This window comes from Orbilia oligospora (assembly GCF_000225545.1).
Source record: "Orbilia oligospora ATCC 24927 unplaced genomic scaffold scaffold00110, whole genome shotgun sequence".
Classification (NCBI taxonomy): Eukaryota; Fungi; Ascomycota; class Orbiliomycetes; order Orbiliales; family Orbiliaceae; genus Orbilia; species Orbilia oligospora.
In genome coordinates this window covers 276,545-297,361 of record NW_011645667.1, presented here as the reverse complement: position 1 = coordinate 297,361, position 20,817 = coordinate 276,545, and the positions used below count along the sequence as shown (strand labels likewise).

At 43.0% G+C, this 20,817-nt stretch overlaps 5 protein-coding genes across 5 annotated transcripts; 1 reads left to right on the top strand and 4 right to left on the bottom strand.

The window, feature by feature from the left end:
• Nucleotides 1–1,518: 1,518 nt before the first annotated feature.
• AOL_s00110g91 (uncharacterized protein) lies at nt 1,519–3,519 on the bottom strand (the record flags this gene model as incomplete). The annotated part of the gene is made up of 1 exon (XM_011126781.1): nt 1,519–3,519. The coding sequence occupies one exon, from the start codon at nt 3,517–3,519 to the stop codon at nt 1,519–1,521; it is 2,001 nt and encodes a 666-aa protein (XP_011125083.1).
• Nucleotides 3,520–7,892: 4,373 nt separating this feature from the next.
• Nucleotides 7,893–9,031, bottom strand: AOL_s00110g90 (uncharacterized protein; the record flags this gene model as incomplete). Its single annotated transcript, XM_011126780.1, has 3 exons — nt 7,893–8,087; nt 8,193–8,776; nt 8,863–9,031. The coding sequence occupies 3 exons, from the start codon at nt 9,029–9,031 to the stop codon at nt 7,893–7,895; spliced, it is 948 nt and encodes a 315-aa protein (XP_011125082.1).
• Nucleotides 9,032–9,562: 531 nt separating this feature from the next.
• On the top strand, nt 9,563–10,626 carry AOL_s00110g89 (uncharacterized protein; the record flags this gene model as incomplete). The annotated part of the gene is made up of 3 exons (XM_011126779.1): nt 9,563–9,775; nt 9,849–10,228; nt 10,302–10,626. The coding sequence occupies 3 exons, from the start codon at nt 9,563–9,565 to the stop codon at nt 10,624–10,626; spliced, it is 918 nt and encodes a 305-aa protein (XP_011125081.1).
• Nucleotides 10,627–11,083: 457 nt separating this feature from the next.
• Nucleotides 11,084–11,419, bottom strand: AOL_s00110g88 (uncharacterized protein; the record flags this gene model as incomplete). Its single annotated transcript, XM_011126778.1, has 2 exons — nt 11,084–11,214; nt 11,320–11,419. The coding sequence occupies 2 exons, from the start codon at nt 11,417–11,419 to the stop codon at nt 11,084–11,086; spliced, it is 231 nt and encodes a 76-aa protein (XP_011125080.1).
• A 4,001-nt stretch (nt 11,420–15,420) lies between these two features.
• On the bottom strand, nt 15,421–19,500 carry AOL_s00110g87 (uncharacterized protein; the record flags this gene model as incomplete). Its single annotated transcript, XM_011126777.1, has 1 exon — nt 15,421–19,500. The coding sequence occupies one exon, from the start codon at nt 19,498–19,500 to the stop codon at nt 15,421–15,423; it is 4,080 nt and encodes a 1,359-aa protein (XP_011125079.1).
• Between the last annotated feature and the right edge of the window lie 1,317 nt (nt 19,501–20,817).

Below are 20,817 nucleotides of genomic sequence, written 5' to 3'. Positions count from 1 at the left end.
ACAGGGCTCGCTATATACCTACGTACCTAAGTACCTAAGTACCTAAGCACATAAGGTATCTACATGTATAACACAAGAACACAAGAACATCAACCATATATATTCGTAACGTCCCCCACCCCGACCAATCCCCCCCGACCAAAAAAATCACAAGAGCGGGATGAATATCTTCCCAGTTAGTACCCAGGTACTTATACTCTAGTATACATTTGCATCACAACCGTACGTATCGATCATCCAACCCCCAAAAGCTGGATAGAAGTCTACCAAGTATAGTATCAAGTCTACAAAGCACCCGCATCATATCGAAGATCTCAAGGCTATATTATAATATGCATAAAGTCTATATTAAATAAACACCACGAAAGATATCCTAATCACCCAAATATAATACTAGCAGAGAAACATCAATATCAACGGAAAAAAATAAGTTAATTTTTCAATCTTTTATAGGTATATATATAAGTATTTTAAAAAAGCTTCAAAAAAATGATAAGACCCCTCACCAAATAATTAACCCCCTCACAAAGAAAAAAAAAGAGAAATGAGTTTCAAAAGAAAGAGGGAATCAAATATCCTTCCGGTTGTATCATTTGTATCTTATAATAAAAATAAAAAAAAACTAAAAAACTAGAGTAGAAAGAGGAAGACCAAACAGCATGCGGAGAGTTGAAAAAAAAAGAAGAAAAAGAAGAAGCAAGACTAGATAGACGCCCCTAATATGAAAATCGAATTCAAAAAACGATTGCAGCAAATAAAAAAGAAGAGTAAAAGGATAAGAGTAAAAGACAAATAAATAAAAAAAGGCAATCCCAATATTACCCCAGCAGTCTAGAAAAGTTGAAAAATAAAAAAAATAAAGCCAAAGTTCACATTTTTTGTTTTCCAAAATGATGAAGAACCAAACGAGATTCGCAATTTTTTGGGGAGGTGGAGACAGGAATGGAGTTAATACATATTGTAGAAGATCGAAAAAAGACAAGAGGGTGATGGAGACAATAATAGTAAAAGAAATTGGAAAGATTGACTATAGGTTAAACTTTGCTTATACATTACCGGTTATCTGATAAAACATGATGGAATAATAAAAACAAAAAAAAAATAGAAATAAAAAACTTCCAAACAGAAGGAAATCTATAGCGGACAGGTTTATAGAAACACACCTCTCGATATTCAAGATATTGCAAGAGTGGAAGGTGAAGAAAAAGAAATAGCAAATGAAAATGAGATCCGGGGTAAAAGCCCATGATAGCAAAAGTTCGTATAAAAATGCAGCAAGTATACGAAAATGCCACATCATGCCCACCCGTATCAACGAAAGAAATAAGAAAACATATAAAACTCAAAATCAAGGACTCCTATAACAAAAATGAAACAGAATATAAAAAATCCCGGCCTGTAAATTCCCAAGAAACAATACCGATACCTTGCTTTTACTCTTGCCCAGTTTCCACAACTTCGCCACTCCTTACGAGGGCCTTAATCCCAATAGACGCTTCCTAGCCACGGATTCTACCGTTATCCTGGCAGGCTCCAGGTTGGAGTAGTGCTGGGATACGGTTCGCCCGTATCGCTATGCCACCCAGCTTCGCTACCACTCCAATCATCCCTCGAAAAGCCGCTTCCATCAAAGCTATTCCGATGACTGCCCATCCCACCCGAGCTCATCCCTTCATCCCACTCGCCACCACTGCTATGATCAAATGTCCCGCTCTTCCCTTCATCTTCATCATCGTATCCTCCGGAAGGCGCATTAGCTAGCGTCTCCCATGCACTAGCAAGAGCAGGGTACTGCGCAAGCAATGCCAGCGGCAATTGATCCAAAGCTCCAGGTGGGAAAGTAGGATGAGAGGGATCATATGCCATCGCCATACTATTACTCTCCGCCTGTCGTCTCATCCGCTCTTCGGCTTCTTCATCAAGCAGTGGTTTGATACACACTCTTCCAGCTTCGCTTCTGAAGTGTCGTCCAAGGGCATCAGCACGTGCAAATCGTCGGCTGCAACCCCAGTTCCCACCAGACTTCAGCTCTCCACGGCAAACGAACCGTTTTTCGCCGGAGTGCAGGCCCTCGTGACGTTTTCGGTCATGCTGGCGAGCGAATGCCTTACCACATACCGTGCAGACGAACGGACGTTCGTCGGTATGTGTGCGGTGGTGGGAGCGGAGATTGTAAGCGCGGGTGAAGCGTTTTGGGCATAATGTGCATTGGAAGGTTGCAGGATGCTTCTGCACGCGCTTTGTATCGGATCCTGAGACACCAGGGCGCTTAGGGTCGGCGAGATCCAGTATGTAGTCGCGGTTGCTCAGCCCGCCTGTAGATGAACGGCGAACATGGCGGGAGGATGTGGAAACCGAAGATGTGACAGAAGAAATTGAAGGAGAAGGAGAAGGGGTTCTAAGGTGGCTGTTGGCGTTGAGGAAATCAGTGGGGTGGAGGGAATCACGGCGGCCGCGTGTGGGGACTTCAAAGTTCGGGTTGAAGCTGCTCATTTGAGAATCTGGAGTCTCTGGGCGAGAAATAGTCAACAGTGGTGGATCGGATTTAGACCTCTGGCGGGCACGGCCTCTTGATGGAGGTGAAAGTGCGCCATCATCATGCATTTTCTCCGGGAAAGTAGGTTGTCGCTGGGGAGGGGCGAATTCAACCTCAATGGAAGGAGGGGTGATCACAACTTGATCTTGGAGGCCATTTATAGGCTGTAGGCCGAGGCCTGCGAGAGTCGCAGTGTTCGGATTTTGGAACGTCGGCTGGTTCAATGATAGGAAAGCAGATTCGTTGAGGGATTGTCGGCTAGGACCATTCCCTGTGTGTTGCGGGGTCAGGTGAGGGGTGATTCTAGGGCTATGATTCGGCGAGTAGCCGTTTACAGTATCATTCAGGGTGAATTGGTCGAGCCCGAAGTTATCGTTGCTCTGAAGGAGATTCATCATTTCCCCAGGTTGCTCTGCTCTGAGCAAAGGACTGTGGTGATCGTGAAACTCTTGGTTCTGCAGGAAAGGGCTCGGCTGTGGCGAGATATCAGATTGGTCCGATAACGCACGTTGGTGGCGGGACTGGATCTGATGGAAGTTTGGGGATGACCAATCCAGCTGCTGCTGGTTCGGTGGGGTGACTAGGTGAGGGCTGTGATGTCTATTTGGTATGAAGCTCGAGGGATTCATGATCTCGGTACCACCGTACATGGCGGCGCTAGGATCGAGGTTGGTGGGGGAATTGTTATCGTTATAAAGAGAGAAGTCGTTGAAGCCAGTTTGACTCTGAGGCTGACCTAGATTGAAGGTAGCGGGACCCAGCAGACCGGATGGTGCCTGTGGTTGACTGAAGACTTGAGGGTTTAAGGTGGGCGATGGGACCTGAGCTTGTATGCTTTGCGAGAGATCTTGAGAAGGGGTGAGGTAAGGGGAGCCAAAGTAGTTCTGCTGTGCGGAGTTGAGATTGTTGTAGACACTATTGGGGTTTGGCGACATATTTAAGGCCTCCGAGGACCTCTGGTGAGATAGGCCCTGTCGCGACATCTTTCCGTTGGCAGTATGCTATTTTCTGATCGTCGGAAAGCTAAGAAGGGCAGCTGCGTATGCAATGTCGTCGGACGCTTAGGGGAAGAGAGGCGAAGAGGGAAAGGTGGAACGGGAGTGGAGAAAAAGGATATTGAAGAGAAAGAACAGGCGAACGGCAGTGCCCACTTGGGATAGAGGGGGGGTGTGTGTGTGTAGCCTAGGTCAAAACAAAGCTTCGCAAACTGTGCCGATAGGTTAGTTGGGCGCAAGACGTTTAGAAAGATGATGGAACGATATCCGGAATTAGAAAACAAGCAACGTGATCAAAGGGAAGATTGGAGTAAGGACAACAGCTGCGCATACTAACACGCAAAGTGGGCCCGAAAGTAGAATTGAGAAGAAAAAGAGAAAGAGGTTGTTCCTGATCGAGGAGGCTTGGATCTGGACAAGAACTTTGCTGCGGCCGGTAGCAGATGTGTGGGAATCCAAAAGTGGTAATGAAACGTCAAGGGGGGGAACAGGATCTGACTAAGGGAGCGAGATCCCATGAATTGCGTATGAAACCCAGTGGAAGGTAGATTTGGAGATGTCAGAAAAGCAGCATAAAGCAGACAGGCGGTGAAAGCGGGAGCGAATCGAAGAGGGTGGCTGTGGAGGACGAAGCTTGTCTCAGACGGGACGAGCGAGGACACACAGGTACAGAATCAAGAGGACCAGACCCAGGCACAGGGCACACAAGCAAAGCAAGGCAAGCTTGGGATGAAGTCGAGAAGGATGATAGAATGCCAGAATACCCCCGACAACTCGGCTAGAGATGTAGGAGGGCAGCGGTGGTGATGATTACTTTTTCATGCAGTCAGGCAAAAAAAGAAGCGTACCTTGGAATATATTCTCCGGGGAGTGACCAGGGAAGACGGTGGATCTCGAGAAGGCTATGAAGGCGGGCTGTGCAAAAGAAGCTGTGGAAATAAACGGTGGAAGCAAATAATGCAAAGATGCCTTGATCAGATGAACGTAGGAATGAAAGAAGAAGAAGAAGAAGAGGGTTGAGTGAGAAGAGAGAATCCGATCGAGCCAAGAGCAAGAAGCCTGAGGAATGTTTGTTACTACTACTGCTGCGGAGGCGGGATCTATCTATCTCAGGGTTGGAGGATAGGAATAGGCCAGAGCAGAAGGGGATTTGTCAAAATTGCAGAACAGCAATTAAGAGGAGAGAAAAAAAGGACAAGAGAAAAAAAAGACGACTCGTTCTCTCTCTCACTCTGGCTCTCTCTCTCTCACCCAGCTGCCCTGTCCAGGACCCGCCCAAAAGAGGTATGGCCAAAGTAGCTTTACACCAGCTACTAAGCTCCGACTAAGCTTGAGGTGCTTGGTGCTTGGTCCCTTGGTGGTGGTGGTGGTGGTTGCTTTCTGGTGGTCGGCAAAACCGTTTGGTTTGGACTGGGCAAGTGAGTTCCTTGATTCGACTGCACTGCTCTCGGATGGAGGCGCCAAACGGAGGGCTGCCTGGTCACAATCTTAATGCAGTCACCTCCACCACAAGTCTTCATGGACCGGTGCTGCGGTTCGAATACGAGGGCGTCTAAGGAAGTTTCCGTTATATTAGATTAGATTGAATTCAACATCACCTAGCCTAACTGGTTGAGGGGCTGGGGGGAGCGAATGTATCGATGTACCTTGAGAGAGATATATATATATATAAATAAATAATATAAGTATAGATTGTATATACCTGGTAAATTCCTGCAGTTGATGGGATGAAGCCGGGTTGGTATCTGTACCTGGCCTTGCAATGGTTAGCGATGGTGGTGGGGGGGAAAGGTTAAGTAATGATGATGGTGGTTTGATGGCTGATGTTGATGTGGTTTGAGAGCTCAGTTGGACGGTCAGAAAAGTCGCCGTTCCAGCACGATACTCAATAAATATATCACCACTTCCATCCGAAGTATTTTTTCCCTCTCTCCGTGTGTGTATTTCTTTCTTCCTTTTAATGTCTCTCTAATATCTCTATGATAATATATTATAATATAGTCCAGCTGGTTAGCTAGTGGGTATATACCTTGGCTTGGTAGGTTAATATATAAGAAGAAGAAGATACAATCTGGCAATTAACAGCAAGTATAACCGTTAACCTTCCAATCGAACAAACCGTACCAATCAAAATCTGGCATGCATGAATTCGAATTCTTAGTTCCGGCTCTTATAGAATCAGAAGAAGAAAAGAAAGACGAGGAACCCCGAAAAAAAAGAACCAACGGGAGTTTTTTTTATTAACAAGAAATTGTTTGCCATCCATCCCGCTTACTCCAATCGCATGAACGATGAATGGAGGAATGGAAAAATGATGCAGGGGATGTCACAGTCAATGATGATGTTCAAAAAAAAAAAAAATTAGAAATTAAAACTCGACTTGATTCACCCGTATCGTGTTATTAGTTATCATGTTAACGTTGGATAGTAAGTAACTCTAATATCGAAGTTATAAAGTAATATTATATTCTGAGCATGAGCCCTGGATTCCGCCTTGTAATTCTAGAATATTATATTAATAGATGTATTTAAAAATCCCATACTTCCAGGAATATAATGTATAATCCCTGCGAGTTTGCCGTGATGACAGAGTAAAATATAAAGTTCATCTCAAATCTAATCTACGGATCCAAATTGCAATTGCACACCGCAAGGCTTTCTCGCGATCCTTCACTCTATATACCATACTCTATTATACTTCCAACAGGCACAGTTTTACCAAATTAGTAAATATTAATACTACCAACATAGGTACTTACTTACTTACCGTATGCATGTTGGGGTATAATAGATATCCAACCAACATGTAAGTACATGTCAATACCCGTGCCATCCTCACCGACCGTTTCACCGTTGTTCAAAGTTTCCTGTTGTATATATTTAATCCAATTCAATGCGCAGGAGTATATTTAAGAAGTCACTCCAACTGGTCCCGTCCCACCAAACAAACATTTGGCTGTCCAACATAATATAATATCAAGTACAATTAAGAGACGTCTGACATGACTTGCAGCTCTACCATAAACTTCCAAGTACCGAAATTACCGAGTAGAAACAAAAGGACTCTTGGAAGGAAAGGGGAAAAAGGCTTCGCACTTTGATTCCCGAACTGTGGGTGGTACCGATTTTTTCTGTTCGTTTCAACCGCCCGGGTGAACGTTTCTAACAAGCATTCGCGCTTCGGAACTGGTTGACTAGCAGTACCAAGGCCACGCACGCTATCACCGAACATCTACTACTTACTTACTTACTTACACATGCTCAAATCACAGAAATATAAATACAAAAATAGAAAAAGTTTTATCCTACTAACATCAATTGTCATCCTCTCTTTTTCTTTTTTTCGTATAATCATCCGACTAGATATTTACTTACTTACTTACCCTTATGCCCAATATTAATCGCAATTCGAAATCATATGCAAAAAAAATCAAAAAGTTAAATTACCCATCATCATCATCATCATCATGCTCAAGCTTGCGTTGCCCTCTCTCTTTCTCCTCATACAAAACAGTTCTAAAAATAGACCCCCATTCAAACTCAGAAATGAACGGGATGACGAACCACCTCTTAACTTCTCCCTCATTAACTCCACTTATCGATGAGAAAAAGACTAGAGTAGACTTAGCCTCCTCAATCCAAAAATCTAAATTCTAAATTCTAAATTCCAATATACCTATTCTACTTACGGTCTCCACTTTCCCATTTTCGGTGTTTGTTTCTGAACAACGTTACGCTCTCTTAAACACCCGTTTTTTATATATATATAGAGTATCTATCATACCATATTCTATATTTGATAGATACACACGTGTACCCGTCTACGGATGTTTGCATATATACTTATATATACTATATACATGCACATGGAAGGTGGAGTGACAAAGAGAGGAGAAGAAGAGAGAGGGGTGTATACGTACACCCCCCCATTAATTGCGAATACTTCAAATTCTATAAATATGAATATTTATATGTAAAGTAATTGCAATAATTACCAATCTCTTACTAACCGTAACGTTACTCAAACAGAGATATTCCAGTTTGATTTTTATTGCTGTACACTGTACCCTTTTAATTATATCCATTTCCACTTAACTCGACATACGTCACCATCATAGTTGTACTATATGTGAATCCCAAAAGTATTCGTATGCCCCTAGCTCTCTGTTTTATTTTGTCAAACGTCTAAGAGCACGGCAGGCATTACATCCTTTTTTATAAAAAAAAATAAAATAAAAGTAAAAAAATTGTAAAAGGGTTTGTACAGTTCGATAGATCTCCGATTTGACGATATCTACAATTAACCCGTCTATACAATCCTCACCACCTAAACTGATTAAGACACAGCGATGATAAAAATATCACAGCAAAAAAGGCACAACGGCCTTCCTCTCCGGCAACTTCCTCCCAAACTTCCTTTTATAAAACTCCACCCCCTGGAACGCCCTCGGCGTCATCGACGCGATCTCATTGACCAAAAAGTTGATAGCAGGCGCACACTCCCACCCTCCAGCTGCGATCAAAAATCCCGTCCATTCGATCCACTCCATGAAGTACTTTCCACACTTATATATTAGCAATCTCCATATACATATATACATATACATACTCAAGAACAGAGGTATAAAGAAGAAAGAAAGGAGGAAGATAAAAAAACTCACATGCGGATGCCAACAATACTCCCACAACCCCCCCTCAGGAATCTCATAAACATGCCCACTATTCTCCGCCCTAACAACCAACCTCTTCCCATCGGCCACCAAAACCCTCTCAACCCCTTCCCCCAATCCATCCTCCTTCTTCGCCTTCGCACTCTCCAAATGCTCTCTTTTCGCCCTCCTCCTGATCTCATAAAGTACATCTTCATGCCATATATTCCCCAAAAACCCCACCCCCCACATCACCACTCCAACCCCGAACCTTATAACCCACCACCCACCACCTTCTTCTTGAGGAACTTTACCTTGCTGAAGGAGTAGGAATGAAGAGAGGGAGTATCCGTTTAGATAGTTGAAGTAAGTTGCTACCAACAAGACTATTATATGCGCTGGAGCGTAGGCGGGAGCTCTGAGGGGGGAGATTAAGGCGCGGTTGAGGTAGTGGATTAGGTATAATATCGAAAGGATTTTATGGGATATAGGCAGGGCGGCGAGGGTTTCGAGAGGGGAATGGGAGTTGTTTAGGTAGAAGGTTAAGAAGAAGGAGATTGGGGAGATGAGTTCCATTAGGATCCAGGATAGTTTTCCTTTTTTATATAGATATTATATTAGTATATTTTTTATACATAGGTAGGTAAGAGGGAAGGAAGTAGATAGATAGGTAGGTAGGTACCTGGTAAGTTGAGAAAGGACTTGACAGAGGTCTTGCCCATTGGAGTGGTTATCGCCGATTGTAGAATGCATACGACGGGGAAGAAGTGGAAGAGTCGCACGTGAGCGCGGTAGACTTCCGGGTCTGGGGAGAAGAGGTAGTCGGTGTATATGAGGCGAAGGTACTCCATCTTCTCTTTGTGTCAAATAGGTACCTCCTTAGGTACCTATCGATATAATACTCGCTGGTGAAGTTGAAAAACCCTGGTGTCTGTGGGCGTGTACTATGTCGCGTATGGTATACCCGACCGATATCTGCAGTACAGCATATAGTGTACTGTACCACCAAGAATTCCGGAACCAGATATTAAAATCTAAAAATCTGAAGGTATCTTCTAAAAAAGAATGGCGATACCGTAACGTATTATATAATATCTGTATTTAAAGTAGGTAAAGTAGTAGCTCGTGAGCTCAGCATGATATGCAGCAGCTACCCCTGGCCCGCCCCCCCGCCAAGCCGTTCAAGCTTCCTTCTGGCCAAACAGGTCCGATTGCCCGACATCTCCGAGATCCTGGCCACAAATCGTCATCCCGACCATATTCCCCCGCCAGATCGGGACTTTTTTTATAATTCTAATCTACAAACTTCATGAGATATAATATATATACGATACAACAATGGAATCTGCAGGTACGTTTTATATTTACTAATTTATATCCCCATGAAGTCAATGTTAATGTCAATGTTAATGGAATTGGTAGAAATGAACAACATCCGCTCCCTCCTCCCTTCCTTCCGATCCACAATAGCTTCACTTACGACCTCTCCGGCCCTTCAAATCATAAAATCATACCCCCCAAGACCAATATCTACACCATCAACATCAACATCAACATCGCAGAAACAAAAAACAGTCTGCATACTAGACTCCAGTGTACGCTTCCTCTTTTCTTTAGAGATAAAAAAAAACAACAAAATATTCAAATTAAAAACAAAAGAATGACTAGTTCAACCCCCCAACAAAAGCACACATGCACCTGGCCCTCCAAGCCCTCAGAAAATACAAAAAATCAGAAGAAGATGATGATAAAGAAGAAGAACCTCCATCGCTACTCCTCCTCCTGGCAACTACAAATGCGGATAAACCGTCTTCACCAGCTTCCTACGAACATCGTCTGGCAATGATGTGCCTCCTCGCGGAAGAAATACAAACAAAAACCTCCTCTTCATCAAGTATTGATGACGATATACTAGCTCCGCAGATAGATATAGGAATAACCCCCCACCCACGGTTTATCGATAAATCCACCGATCTATCAAATCATCCTTTCTTCCCGTCGGAGATGACAAGACAGGTATGGATATTAGGATACGATACTTTGATCAGGTATGTATCCACCCACCATGCATCATCATCATTGTCAAAAGGGTATATACACAAATATTAATATGCATAACAGACTCCTAAACCCCAAATACTACCCACCCCACCACACCCTCACAGACCTTCACACAACCCTCCTATCATCCACAAACAGAATCCTAGTCTTCACCCGTCCCGGCACAGACCTTGGCAACGAATCATCACAATATGAGTATTCGAATTCACTCGATCCTTCTATTTCGAAAAAGATAGATATGGTGGTTCCGGATGATGCCGAACAGGTCGATGGGGTTAGTAGTACTAATGTACGCAACGGAGTTAGGGATGGAAGTGAAGACTGGAAATTGGGGGTTTGTGATGGTGTTGCGCGGTGGATTGGACGGGAGGGGTTGTATTTATAAATATCTGATTGATAGGTATTTTTTTCTTTTTGGGAAAGCATGGGAGGAGGAGGAGGAGGAGGAGTCCATGTGGTTGTGAGATCTACAATAGTCTGCACATGCGATTTTTAGTTTTGGAAACTGGTGGGAATTTATATCGACGAATTTTCCGATCAAGAAATCAATAGAAAAAAGGCTATGGTAAGAAACCCCGTCGACAAAAAAACGAAAGAAACCAGCCGTATAAACAAAACAAATAAATCCCAAAGTCGCAAAACCCAAGGAAGAAGAGAAAGAAATCCGCAATGCTAAAAGAAACACCTTGCATAAAAACAAAAACTAACAAAACCCCCCAAGACGGAGAAAAATGCAATGCAATTCCCTCTCCCTTATCCCATTTCAACATCTCCTAACCCCTCTACTCTACTTCACCATAACAATTGAAGAGAGAGAGAGATGAAGAAAGAAGAGAGGAAAATTAAGCAACTTCAACCTCCCTCCCCGCCGAAATCGGCTTCACCTTATTAATCTTCTCAAAAACCGTATCGTATGGTAAATCAGTCGTAACCTGGACCTTCTGCGTTTCGAGCGAGACGACGTAGGTTAATTCTAAACCCACACCAAATTCCATAAATTAGCCATAGCCCCCATATATACTAGTAGTAATCATCCAAGAATAGAGAGAGGAGGAAGGAGGAAGGAGTATTGAATTACCGGGATAAGTAGTCTGCCACTTCTTAAGGACTCGCTCGATGGCACCGGAACAGCCGGAGCAGGACATTGCGACGTCGTATTCGTAGGTTTTGGAGGACATATTTGGAAGATGGGGTTTAAATGACCGGTGGGGATGTAGGTAGGTATTTAGTTCTTTTTGGTGGTTCGATGGGGGATGAGATGGGATGAAGTGACGGCGGGGCTGTTTGTGGTTTTGTGGTTTTTGGTGGTGGGATAGGTAAGCGGGGGTTGAACAGGACAGGTAAGGTAAAGTCAGGTCAGGGTAGCTCAAGCTTAGCTGTTATGGAGCTCTTGTGTTGGACACCGCAAGAAAAAAGAGTCGAATCGACGATAATGATATCAAGAAAGTCAGTACCTACTTAATCAACAGCAGGGAGAAAGGACTACTTTATATAAATACTATTACTATATATACCTAAGTAGGTATATATATTTTTAAAAAAGGTTCACGAGTAATGGCATAACAAGACCCTTGAATCACCTCAACCAAGCCGGACCGAACCTCCTGGAAGTAGTAAACGTGCTATAACCATACAAGGGGGGATAGAACAAGCTAAATTGGAGCTGACAAATTAACTCCCAACCAGTAGTGAAATGCTACCTACCTACCCCTCGTACCCGCACAAATATCTCGGTATATATGGACTCTTCAACATATACGTAAATACGAAAACGACGGAATTGGCAGCTGCTAACATGTAAACTCTGTGGCGATGCAATGGTCTGGTCTGTAGTACATACCTAGGTACTTAAGTACGTATACACACAATCTTAGATACAACAGTTACATACATACATACATCCATCCATCCCATTCACACACGCTTTACTCTATGATATATTCGAAAAAAAAAGAACAGAGTATTCAGAATTCAATTCAATGAATGTTTCTCGTCTGTCGCATGGGCGGGAACAAAAGAAGAAAAGAAAAGCATACCAATGCAGGTGAGGGGTTTGCCGCAGGAACTTGCTCATCGACTCCACTTTCCCACTTCTTGGTATGTCGTACCCGATGTCTCTTTGTAGCAAGTATATTACTATTACTACTACTTCCAAACAAACTAAGTCTCCTCAAACAATATGGAAGTTCGCGTTTTGCTTCTAATTGCGGTGTTGGGGGTGGTGCGGAAATAAAAAGGATCAAGATCTTGATAAGTAACTGCGATACATATAAACTTTATACATATTTATCTATGGTCTTGAAGTCATTTTGTTCTTTCTCTCTCGCTCGTTCGCTTGATTATTGGAATATTAGAATTAGTAGATCTGGCGAAACCTCTAGTGGTTGTAGCTAGATATTCCTTTACCGAAGTTTCTAGCCAGCTCTAAGAATGACTCTAAAATATATATCTCACATAGCAACTAAGATTTAGTTTTCATCAACAGTAATCATTCTTTTCGTCAACCAAGATTGTAAAAGTCTTTTCTTTTCTTGAGGAGTCAAGAACTTCAATATCATGTGGTTTTTGAAGGGATTCGGAAGATTCCCGTTATAAATAAGCCTGTAAGCCTACTATCGACCCACGTCTAAGGTACTTACTTATACAAGTACTTGGGTATCTACACTTAGGTATTTAGGTATATATAGTACTCTCTCCTCCCTAGGCAAATACTTTTATTAATATTCTCTAGTAAAAACGGCTACATATACTGGCGACGTTGTCATAATATTAATGCAGTTTTTTTCGACATACTACGGTTTTACGACGTTCAATACAGATCAGAAGAGTCTTACAAACGAAAACATGATATGCGAAACATAGTATTCAGAGCAAAAGAAGATCTCAACATAAATGAAATTATATATTATATATTACTGTGCTAGAAAGGTGGTATTTTTTAATACCTTTTCGAGTCTTAGTCTTAAATATCCTTCTGCAACTATGCATCTACCTCTTGTTGCTTCGTATATATCAAAATTACAATACGTATACCTCTCCTCCCACGTAAGCTCCCCCGTTCTCCACCCACTAGCTACTCTCTAGGCCGATTTAATATTGATATGACTTGTTTATATTCACTTACAGAGTATAGTATTCGAAGTCCCCCCGCGATGAGAGGGGCCAGTTTTCTTCTATACTCCCGATGCAGCGCGGAAAAACTCCACCAAGATCTAGAGTTGAACTCGGCAATGAGATTATAAAAAAAAAACCCAGAGACATGAAACAGCGACGACGAGCTTGAGACTGAAAGAGCCTATATATATATATATATATATATATATATCAAGAAAAAAAATACAAGAGCTGGGTCTCCGATAGGAATACACAGATATCGTCATTTGGAACCATGATGCAGTTTTGGACCCAATCTCGGGAGCGGTCGATCAATCAGTGCCTTTCAACATATACATCGAACTTTCCGTAACAGGTCTCTTGATGCCTTTCTGGATGATATCATGAAACTGGGTTTACTCGCCTGGACCCGGAACGCGATACTACCAACTTTGAACCTATTCTGAGTCCATATCTAGCCGACGACTAGCAAGCAAAATGGTTAAACAAATCATTGAAATGACCGACTGTCAAACGTACTATCGATCACCAAGGACGTCAACCGTACCGGTACCGGCGGCGGATTGGTCCTAAGATTTTTGATCGACGTAATTAAAGGCTTGCGCTGGCAGGACCCGATGGCCGCCCTTACCGCAAATCAAAGCGGACTATGTCGTTGATCAATTGATCCAGTGATCAAACCGCTTATTACACAGTCTTAATTTCGAAGACCCCAGGAGGAGGTATAAAAACCCTCCTACATCCTCTTTCTCCCTTTTCTAGACCGAGATACAGGATGTTAACACTATATATTTATTTATTCAGAACAGATAACGGTTTCCTGTACATGCAAGACTACACAACGCCAGAATCGATGACACGGCCAGATCCCAAGGTGGTATTGTTTGATGTACGCAACCTCGCAGGCTCGTATACTCATATTCCGAACAAAGTGGTCATTAGTGTACTCTCATGTAAGAATGTACACCTCTTTTATAATATAAATACCAAAAAAAAAGAGGGGAAGCTAATTTAAATAATGATGTCTAGTATCGACTTCCCCGGGGGGTTGTTTTGAGAGTTTTATGACTTGTTCTATTCGAAGATTTCGAAGAGAAAAGAGACAGAATCAGAATATATATCTTTTTAAAGAAATTAAGTTAAATCATAGTCGACAATGCGATGAGGCTGGAGAAGGGGGTGAACATAATACTATTGGTATAGTCCTTGAACATATGAATCGAATTAATTCCATATTGCGACAACCTTTAGTTTAAAATTACCGGTCTGAGGCCTATTTATTAAGGCTGGAGTTTGAACTTCCTTCCCATGTAAACCTTCACCAGTGGTTCGTATAAACACAATCACAGAGGCTCATGATGGTATATATGGAAACGCTTAGCCACATTCAGAGATAAGGCTTGTATATACCCACTGACGAAATACTTTTATATATAGCCTCAGAGGCTCAATTAGATTAATCTGCAAAGTTAGAGGACGCCTATACGCCTGCAAGCAGTACAGTCGTATCTTATTAATATATTCTGGTTATTTAATTAGGCGCTAGGCTCATAATCGTAAAGATATTGTTAACTTGAGCGTGCAGATTATAACGGCGAGGTTTGTACACTTCAATGAATAGACTACGCTCCGATAAGTGGGACTACCAACTTGCTTTTGCTACATTGCAATTGAGTTAATTCATATGCACGAGCAGCGCATACCAGGCCCGCGTGAGACCGACGGTGTTTACAACGCAGTTTTCTCAAAAATACCACGGATCTAGAAATTATGGCGGTAATATGATAATCCATTGCACGGTAGTCTATGATTATAATATCGAGAGATATTAATGTAGATAATTTAAAGTTTATTTTAAAAAGTAATTAACCACTTGTATCTACTGAAGCAGAATCTTTGTTGAAAAAGTATCATTTTGATATAAACTATACACACATGTATACACATTATATTAATTCATAAGATAACTTTCACAACATGAATTCATGAACGCCATAACAAAAAAACCCAAATTCAACCCCATACATTCAACTAAAACAAAACAAAAACAATAAAATAATATGAATTAATCCATCTCCCCAACCCTCCTCGCAGCCGAACTCCCCAACCTCATAATCCCCTCTCCATGAGCTTGAGCCTGCGCCTGCAAAACCCTATGATGATAATTCCCCGAACTACTAACCCGTCTCTGCACCACCGGCCTCTGCTGAACGAACCCCAAGCTCGCGTCAGTCCCACCGCTACTAACCCTCCTAGGACTCGGATTAACAACCCTCAACTTCCCCTTCGGCGCCGTATATACCAATTGCACTACTTTATCGTTCATATTCATGTGCATGCTACTCACTTCATCTCTATCTTTATCTTTGTCGTCATTTCCCTTCGGGAATAGTATTTCAGTAGATGTGTCGTTGATATCTAGTATTTCCGCTTGTTGGGGTTGTAAAGCCGTTGACTCAGATTGCTCGGCCCGTCGACTCGCGGTGGATGTCTGAGAAAGTCGGTTTAGGACACCCCTACGACCTATGGAGGAGGAATGGGAGACTGATTGTCGTTCGTTAGATTGAGTTCCCGGGTTGAAAGTTGCAGCCATTGCTGCTGCTCGCTTTTTGATCGAAGATCCTATGGAAGGGATCCTGGATCGACTATTCGATTTTTCAACTTTTCCACCTGCTTCTCTTAATTGGGCTATAGTTTCTGATAATAACGGGGCGATAAAGGATTCTCTCTGTTCCAGATGTTGACCGTTCGATCTCATACGGATCGAACGAAGAACAATAGGTTCATCGACTGTAGTATTCGTCAACACCACCATTTTCCCTTTGCCCTCGACTGCCACTGAACCGTCATAAGCCGAGGATCCAATGCCACTCCCACCGGTTACCAAATACCCTTCCTCCCCTTCATCATCCTCGGTATCCGTACCCTCTGTTAATTCGGGTATAGGTGTTGGCGATTTAGATTCCGCGTAGAAGTCCACTATAGAGGATAGTCTACAATCGTCATCTGTTCTTGAGGGACCGGGGTTATACATCTCCTCCCTGATCCTATCTTGCAGGGACTTTCCGCGTTTGACATAGCTATGGGGTTGTATGTCTTCTTCTTCGGGTGTTGTAAGGGGGATGTTTGTGAAGAAATGGGATGCAGGAGTAACGTCTCTCCATCCTTCGCTATTTCTGTCATCGCCTGCTGAATCTTGGGCTTGTCCTAATAGCGGTTGGGTGCTGCTGTACGAATAGTGATTATTATATCCACCTCCGTATTGAGAAGATAGCGAGTCTCGTGGGATCAATGTAGGTATTGGAAACTCTTGTGCCATCTTCTTGGGTAATGGTGCGGTGACACCGTGGGGTCCGACGAGTAACCTTGGGTTTCTGGGGCTTTGCTCTTCATAGTTCTGACAAGTCGATAATAGCATCGGTGGAACGGGGTATGGTAGTTCTTCCGGAGTAGTATAGTTCTCGGAGGCAGCAAGCGTGCTAACCACTCCGTCGGAGTAAGTTGATGAACAACTGGTAACACACCTATCCGTTGGGTCCGGTACACCTGTCGTAGCAGCGTTACTCTTTGGTGTACTATTCGCCGCCCTTCCGGGTTTCAAATACATATCCTTCGCTCCTACAGCCCCCAAAGCCGAGGATTCTTTTTTAACTCTGGAGCTCCCGGAACACACCCTCTCCTGTTTGCTTCTTGTTAAAACTTCTGCAGCTTGTGCGGCAGCATCGGCATTAGCCCATTCTCTAACCCAAGCTACCATTTCACTCCTGACACTCCTTCTCCTCTCTGGTGCCGTGGAGTCTTGCAGCATATTCTCCCGTTGCTCCTGTTGATCTCGCATCCTTTCTACCATCTCCATGTCCACATGTGATGGTTGATTCATATTTCTGTGCATGTGCGTTCTTAACGGTGCACGGGTTGGGGGTGGTAATTCTGGGCTCCCCGCGCCGTTTTCTCGGGGTAGGGCACCGACTTCTTCCGGTCTTGTGCGTCTTCGGAAGGGATTGAATGATTCCACACCTCTAGTGGCAGTAATAGTGGGGATTTTCTTCCCGTATTCCAAATCCATGGAATCGAATTTATCACTACCGTCGCTGTTACCATACTCATTCGACATCCCTCCGTTCGATACATCAGAATACTCCTCCTGCCTTCTAGCATAGCAAAATAATACCGCGAGGGTCACAACCAACAGGGCGACTCCTCCGAATACTCCGGCTAACAGGGCAATATCCCTATGACTCTTTTTGATATCCCCACCAACCACTGTTTCTGGAATTTGCTCGTGGGGGTAATGATATTGTCGAACCCACTCGTTCGAAGTTAGATTCAAATACCAGGTTTTTTGGTTAACCATCTGTTTACCAGAAGAATCTAGGCTTTTGACGTGAAAACCAGATGTAAGCATCATTACGTTCCCTTCGAGGAGGATAGCCGCATGACCCCATAGTGGGGTATCGTCTGGTGGGGCGGATCCTTCAACTTCTTCGGTGGCGTTGAAGGTATCCCATTCCCATCCGTTACTATCCAAATCTCCGATTTTTAAAATAACCATAGATGGCTTTGCGGGACGGGTGATATTTCCTATCCACCCGCCGAAGACGATTATTCTCTTTTGAGATTCGTCTACCACGGCGGAATGCCCCGCTCGAGGGGTTATGTCGTTGTCGCTTAGACTGGCGGAGACGAAGCTCCAGGATTCGGATTTGGGGGAGAAAAAGGCTAGTTGGCCTAATCCTACGAAACGACGTGAAGATGTATATCCACCGAGGATTAACATGCCGTCTTGGCTATTGTTTTCCGAAGAAGTCGAGTTTATTTTCAATTGGGTCATCGAGAACCCTGCTTCTGGGATTGGTGGGTTTTCTGGGAGAGTGATACTGACATCTAGAGATGAAGATGGATCTCGATTCGTCTCTTTTGCGGCGGCTGAGGTGGTAGATGTTGAAGATACTGCTGTGGATGTAGGTTTTGTAGATGAAGTTGTAGATGTAGCAAGTTTTGTAGTTTGAATAGATGTCTGGACTTCTGATGATGTCGTACTGCTTCCTGAGTCCGTAGTGGTAGTGTCGATGGTAGTCTCTGCAGCCATGCTACTTTCCGAACTACTAGCAATATCGCTAGTAATCTCTGTAGCCGTACTGCTCCATAGACTTGTAGTGTCACTCAAAGACAGATCAGAAGCTGTCGTGACCATCGTAGACTCCAAATCCGTAGTAGTAGTCATCGACACCGTCCCATTAATACTAAACCCCCCATCTTGCCGTATTCCCAGTCCTCTCTTCATCTCCATCCTCTTAATCATCCGAGGCTTTTCAACCGTCGTCGTTGAATTCTCAATCTTCCACAAATCAGCAGAAAAGGAATCATTCTTTCCTTTTCCCAAATACTCATCTCCACCGATACACAGCCCTCCAAAGGAATATAGTCTCTCCTGGCCACTTAATACTGATGACGCATCTCCTGCTCCATCTTTGCCATCACCAGCTTCGAAGATGTCATCAACCATGAACCCTCTTCCTAGGTATCTAGCCGAGGGAGACCAAGACTTCGAATCCTTCTTTCGAATCCCCAGGTTTATCTCCTCCCAATCCGTCTTCCCAGCTCCACTCCTAAAAATCGTATAATCCTTTTCCGTATAATCCCCACCACCACCACTATTGCAAAGAACAGGAAAAGTCATCACCCAGACTTCTCCAGTATCTTTCCCCACCCTACCACCATAACTCTTCTTACTATTATTCTTATTATTGTTTTTTTTATAATCATCATCATTCATATACCTCCTCCCCCTCTCAAACACCAAAACCCCTTTTCCCTTATCAACCGAAAAATTAGGAACCTGAACCCCATCAACATCCTGTATGAAGAAATTATCAGAAAGTAATGATTTTTCCAACGCGGCGTCCGGTGCCGGATTTGCCAGAAAGATGGATTTGAAGTTTAACAGTGATTTTGTTTCAGAGGAATGGTGGAAGGACGGTTGGATGTGTAGGATTGGGTTTCCGGCCGAACTGTGGGTTTTGAAGATTGAAGCCGGGATGGGGTATTGAATTGCCGTGGCGGTTGTGGGGAGGAGTAGTAGTAAGGATAGGAGGAGGGAGGGAGGGAGGAGGTTTAGTTGATGAGGTGGTCGTCGTTTGGGCATCTTTAGCTCTTTGTTTGATAGGGAATATATATATATCGTATGTGTATATATATGGTCTTAGCTCTTGTCGTTTAATCGATTGATATCTATCTTCTATCCCGTCTATCGTCAGTATATTCCCAGTCTATAGCAAGACTTCAAGCAGATCGAATAAAGCATCGATATCAAGAAGATGTAACCCACTCCCAATTCTCCCGATGCTTCTTCTCTTTCTTCCATCAACTTTGCTTCCCTTCAACTATTACAGAAAGACTTTTCCCCCTAATCGATATCTTCCAATATGGCAATGTCAAAAAATCAAAAATAACAAAAGGATCCTTTCAAAAGAAAGAACCACCAAAAGATTCAAAAACTACAGGATAAGATCGAAAACCCAATAATAATAATAAAACAATGCTCTATAAAGAACACTGTATCAATGTAAACAAAGATTCATCTCCTCCCAACAGGTATCATTCATAGGAAAGCTACCTAGTAGTAGTAGTAGGTACTCACTTTCCAAATTCCACAAATTCCAATCCCTCACAGAAACCGCCTCATCACACTTCAAAGCTCACCACGATAGCAACACATACCGTCCGTTGTATTTTTACCTTCACCCAAATATTATAAAACTCTCCGGTCGTCCTGGTGATCCAAAGAATCGATGACAAAGAACAAGAAAAAGAATAAGAAGAAGAAGAAGAAGAAGAAGAAATCTTCAAGTTCTATTTAATATAAAAAAAAAGAAAAATAGTATTTAACAATAAAATAATGCCGACTAAACTAACATATACACCACCATCTGCATATATCCGATGCACACATGCACCCGACATGTTCATATAAAATTCCCCATACGTGCATACCTCCAACACAAACTTTCGGGCTAACTAGCTTAACGTTCGTCGGTGGGGTGTGGCCATGGGTTCTAGGCTCGAGAATGCAACATGTTATTTCGCCAATTCCTTCATCAGCATTACTGAATGCGGTCACATATTTTGATATCATATCACAAGTACTTACTTACTTACTTCCTTACTTCCTTAGGGACTGTGAGCAATTCAGCTGATCAAGTAGCTAGGTAGCTAACTAGCTGTCCTTAATCTCTCACGAAAGGGGTGGGATTATCAAGAGCTACATCCTATAACTCTTTCGATCCCGAGATCTCACCGTTTTTATGGAATAATCTTCAGTCAATCGGTATAACCAAATCCCATTGTCATCAGTCTAGACCCAAGAACCACTTGATAAATCCTCCCCAAAGGGCAGAAAGATGTCCCAAATAAAATTACCTTCTACCTAGGAGGTAGTCTCCGATCGAAAGCCGTTTCTAAG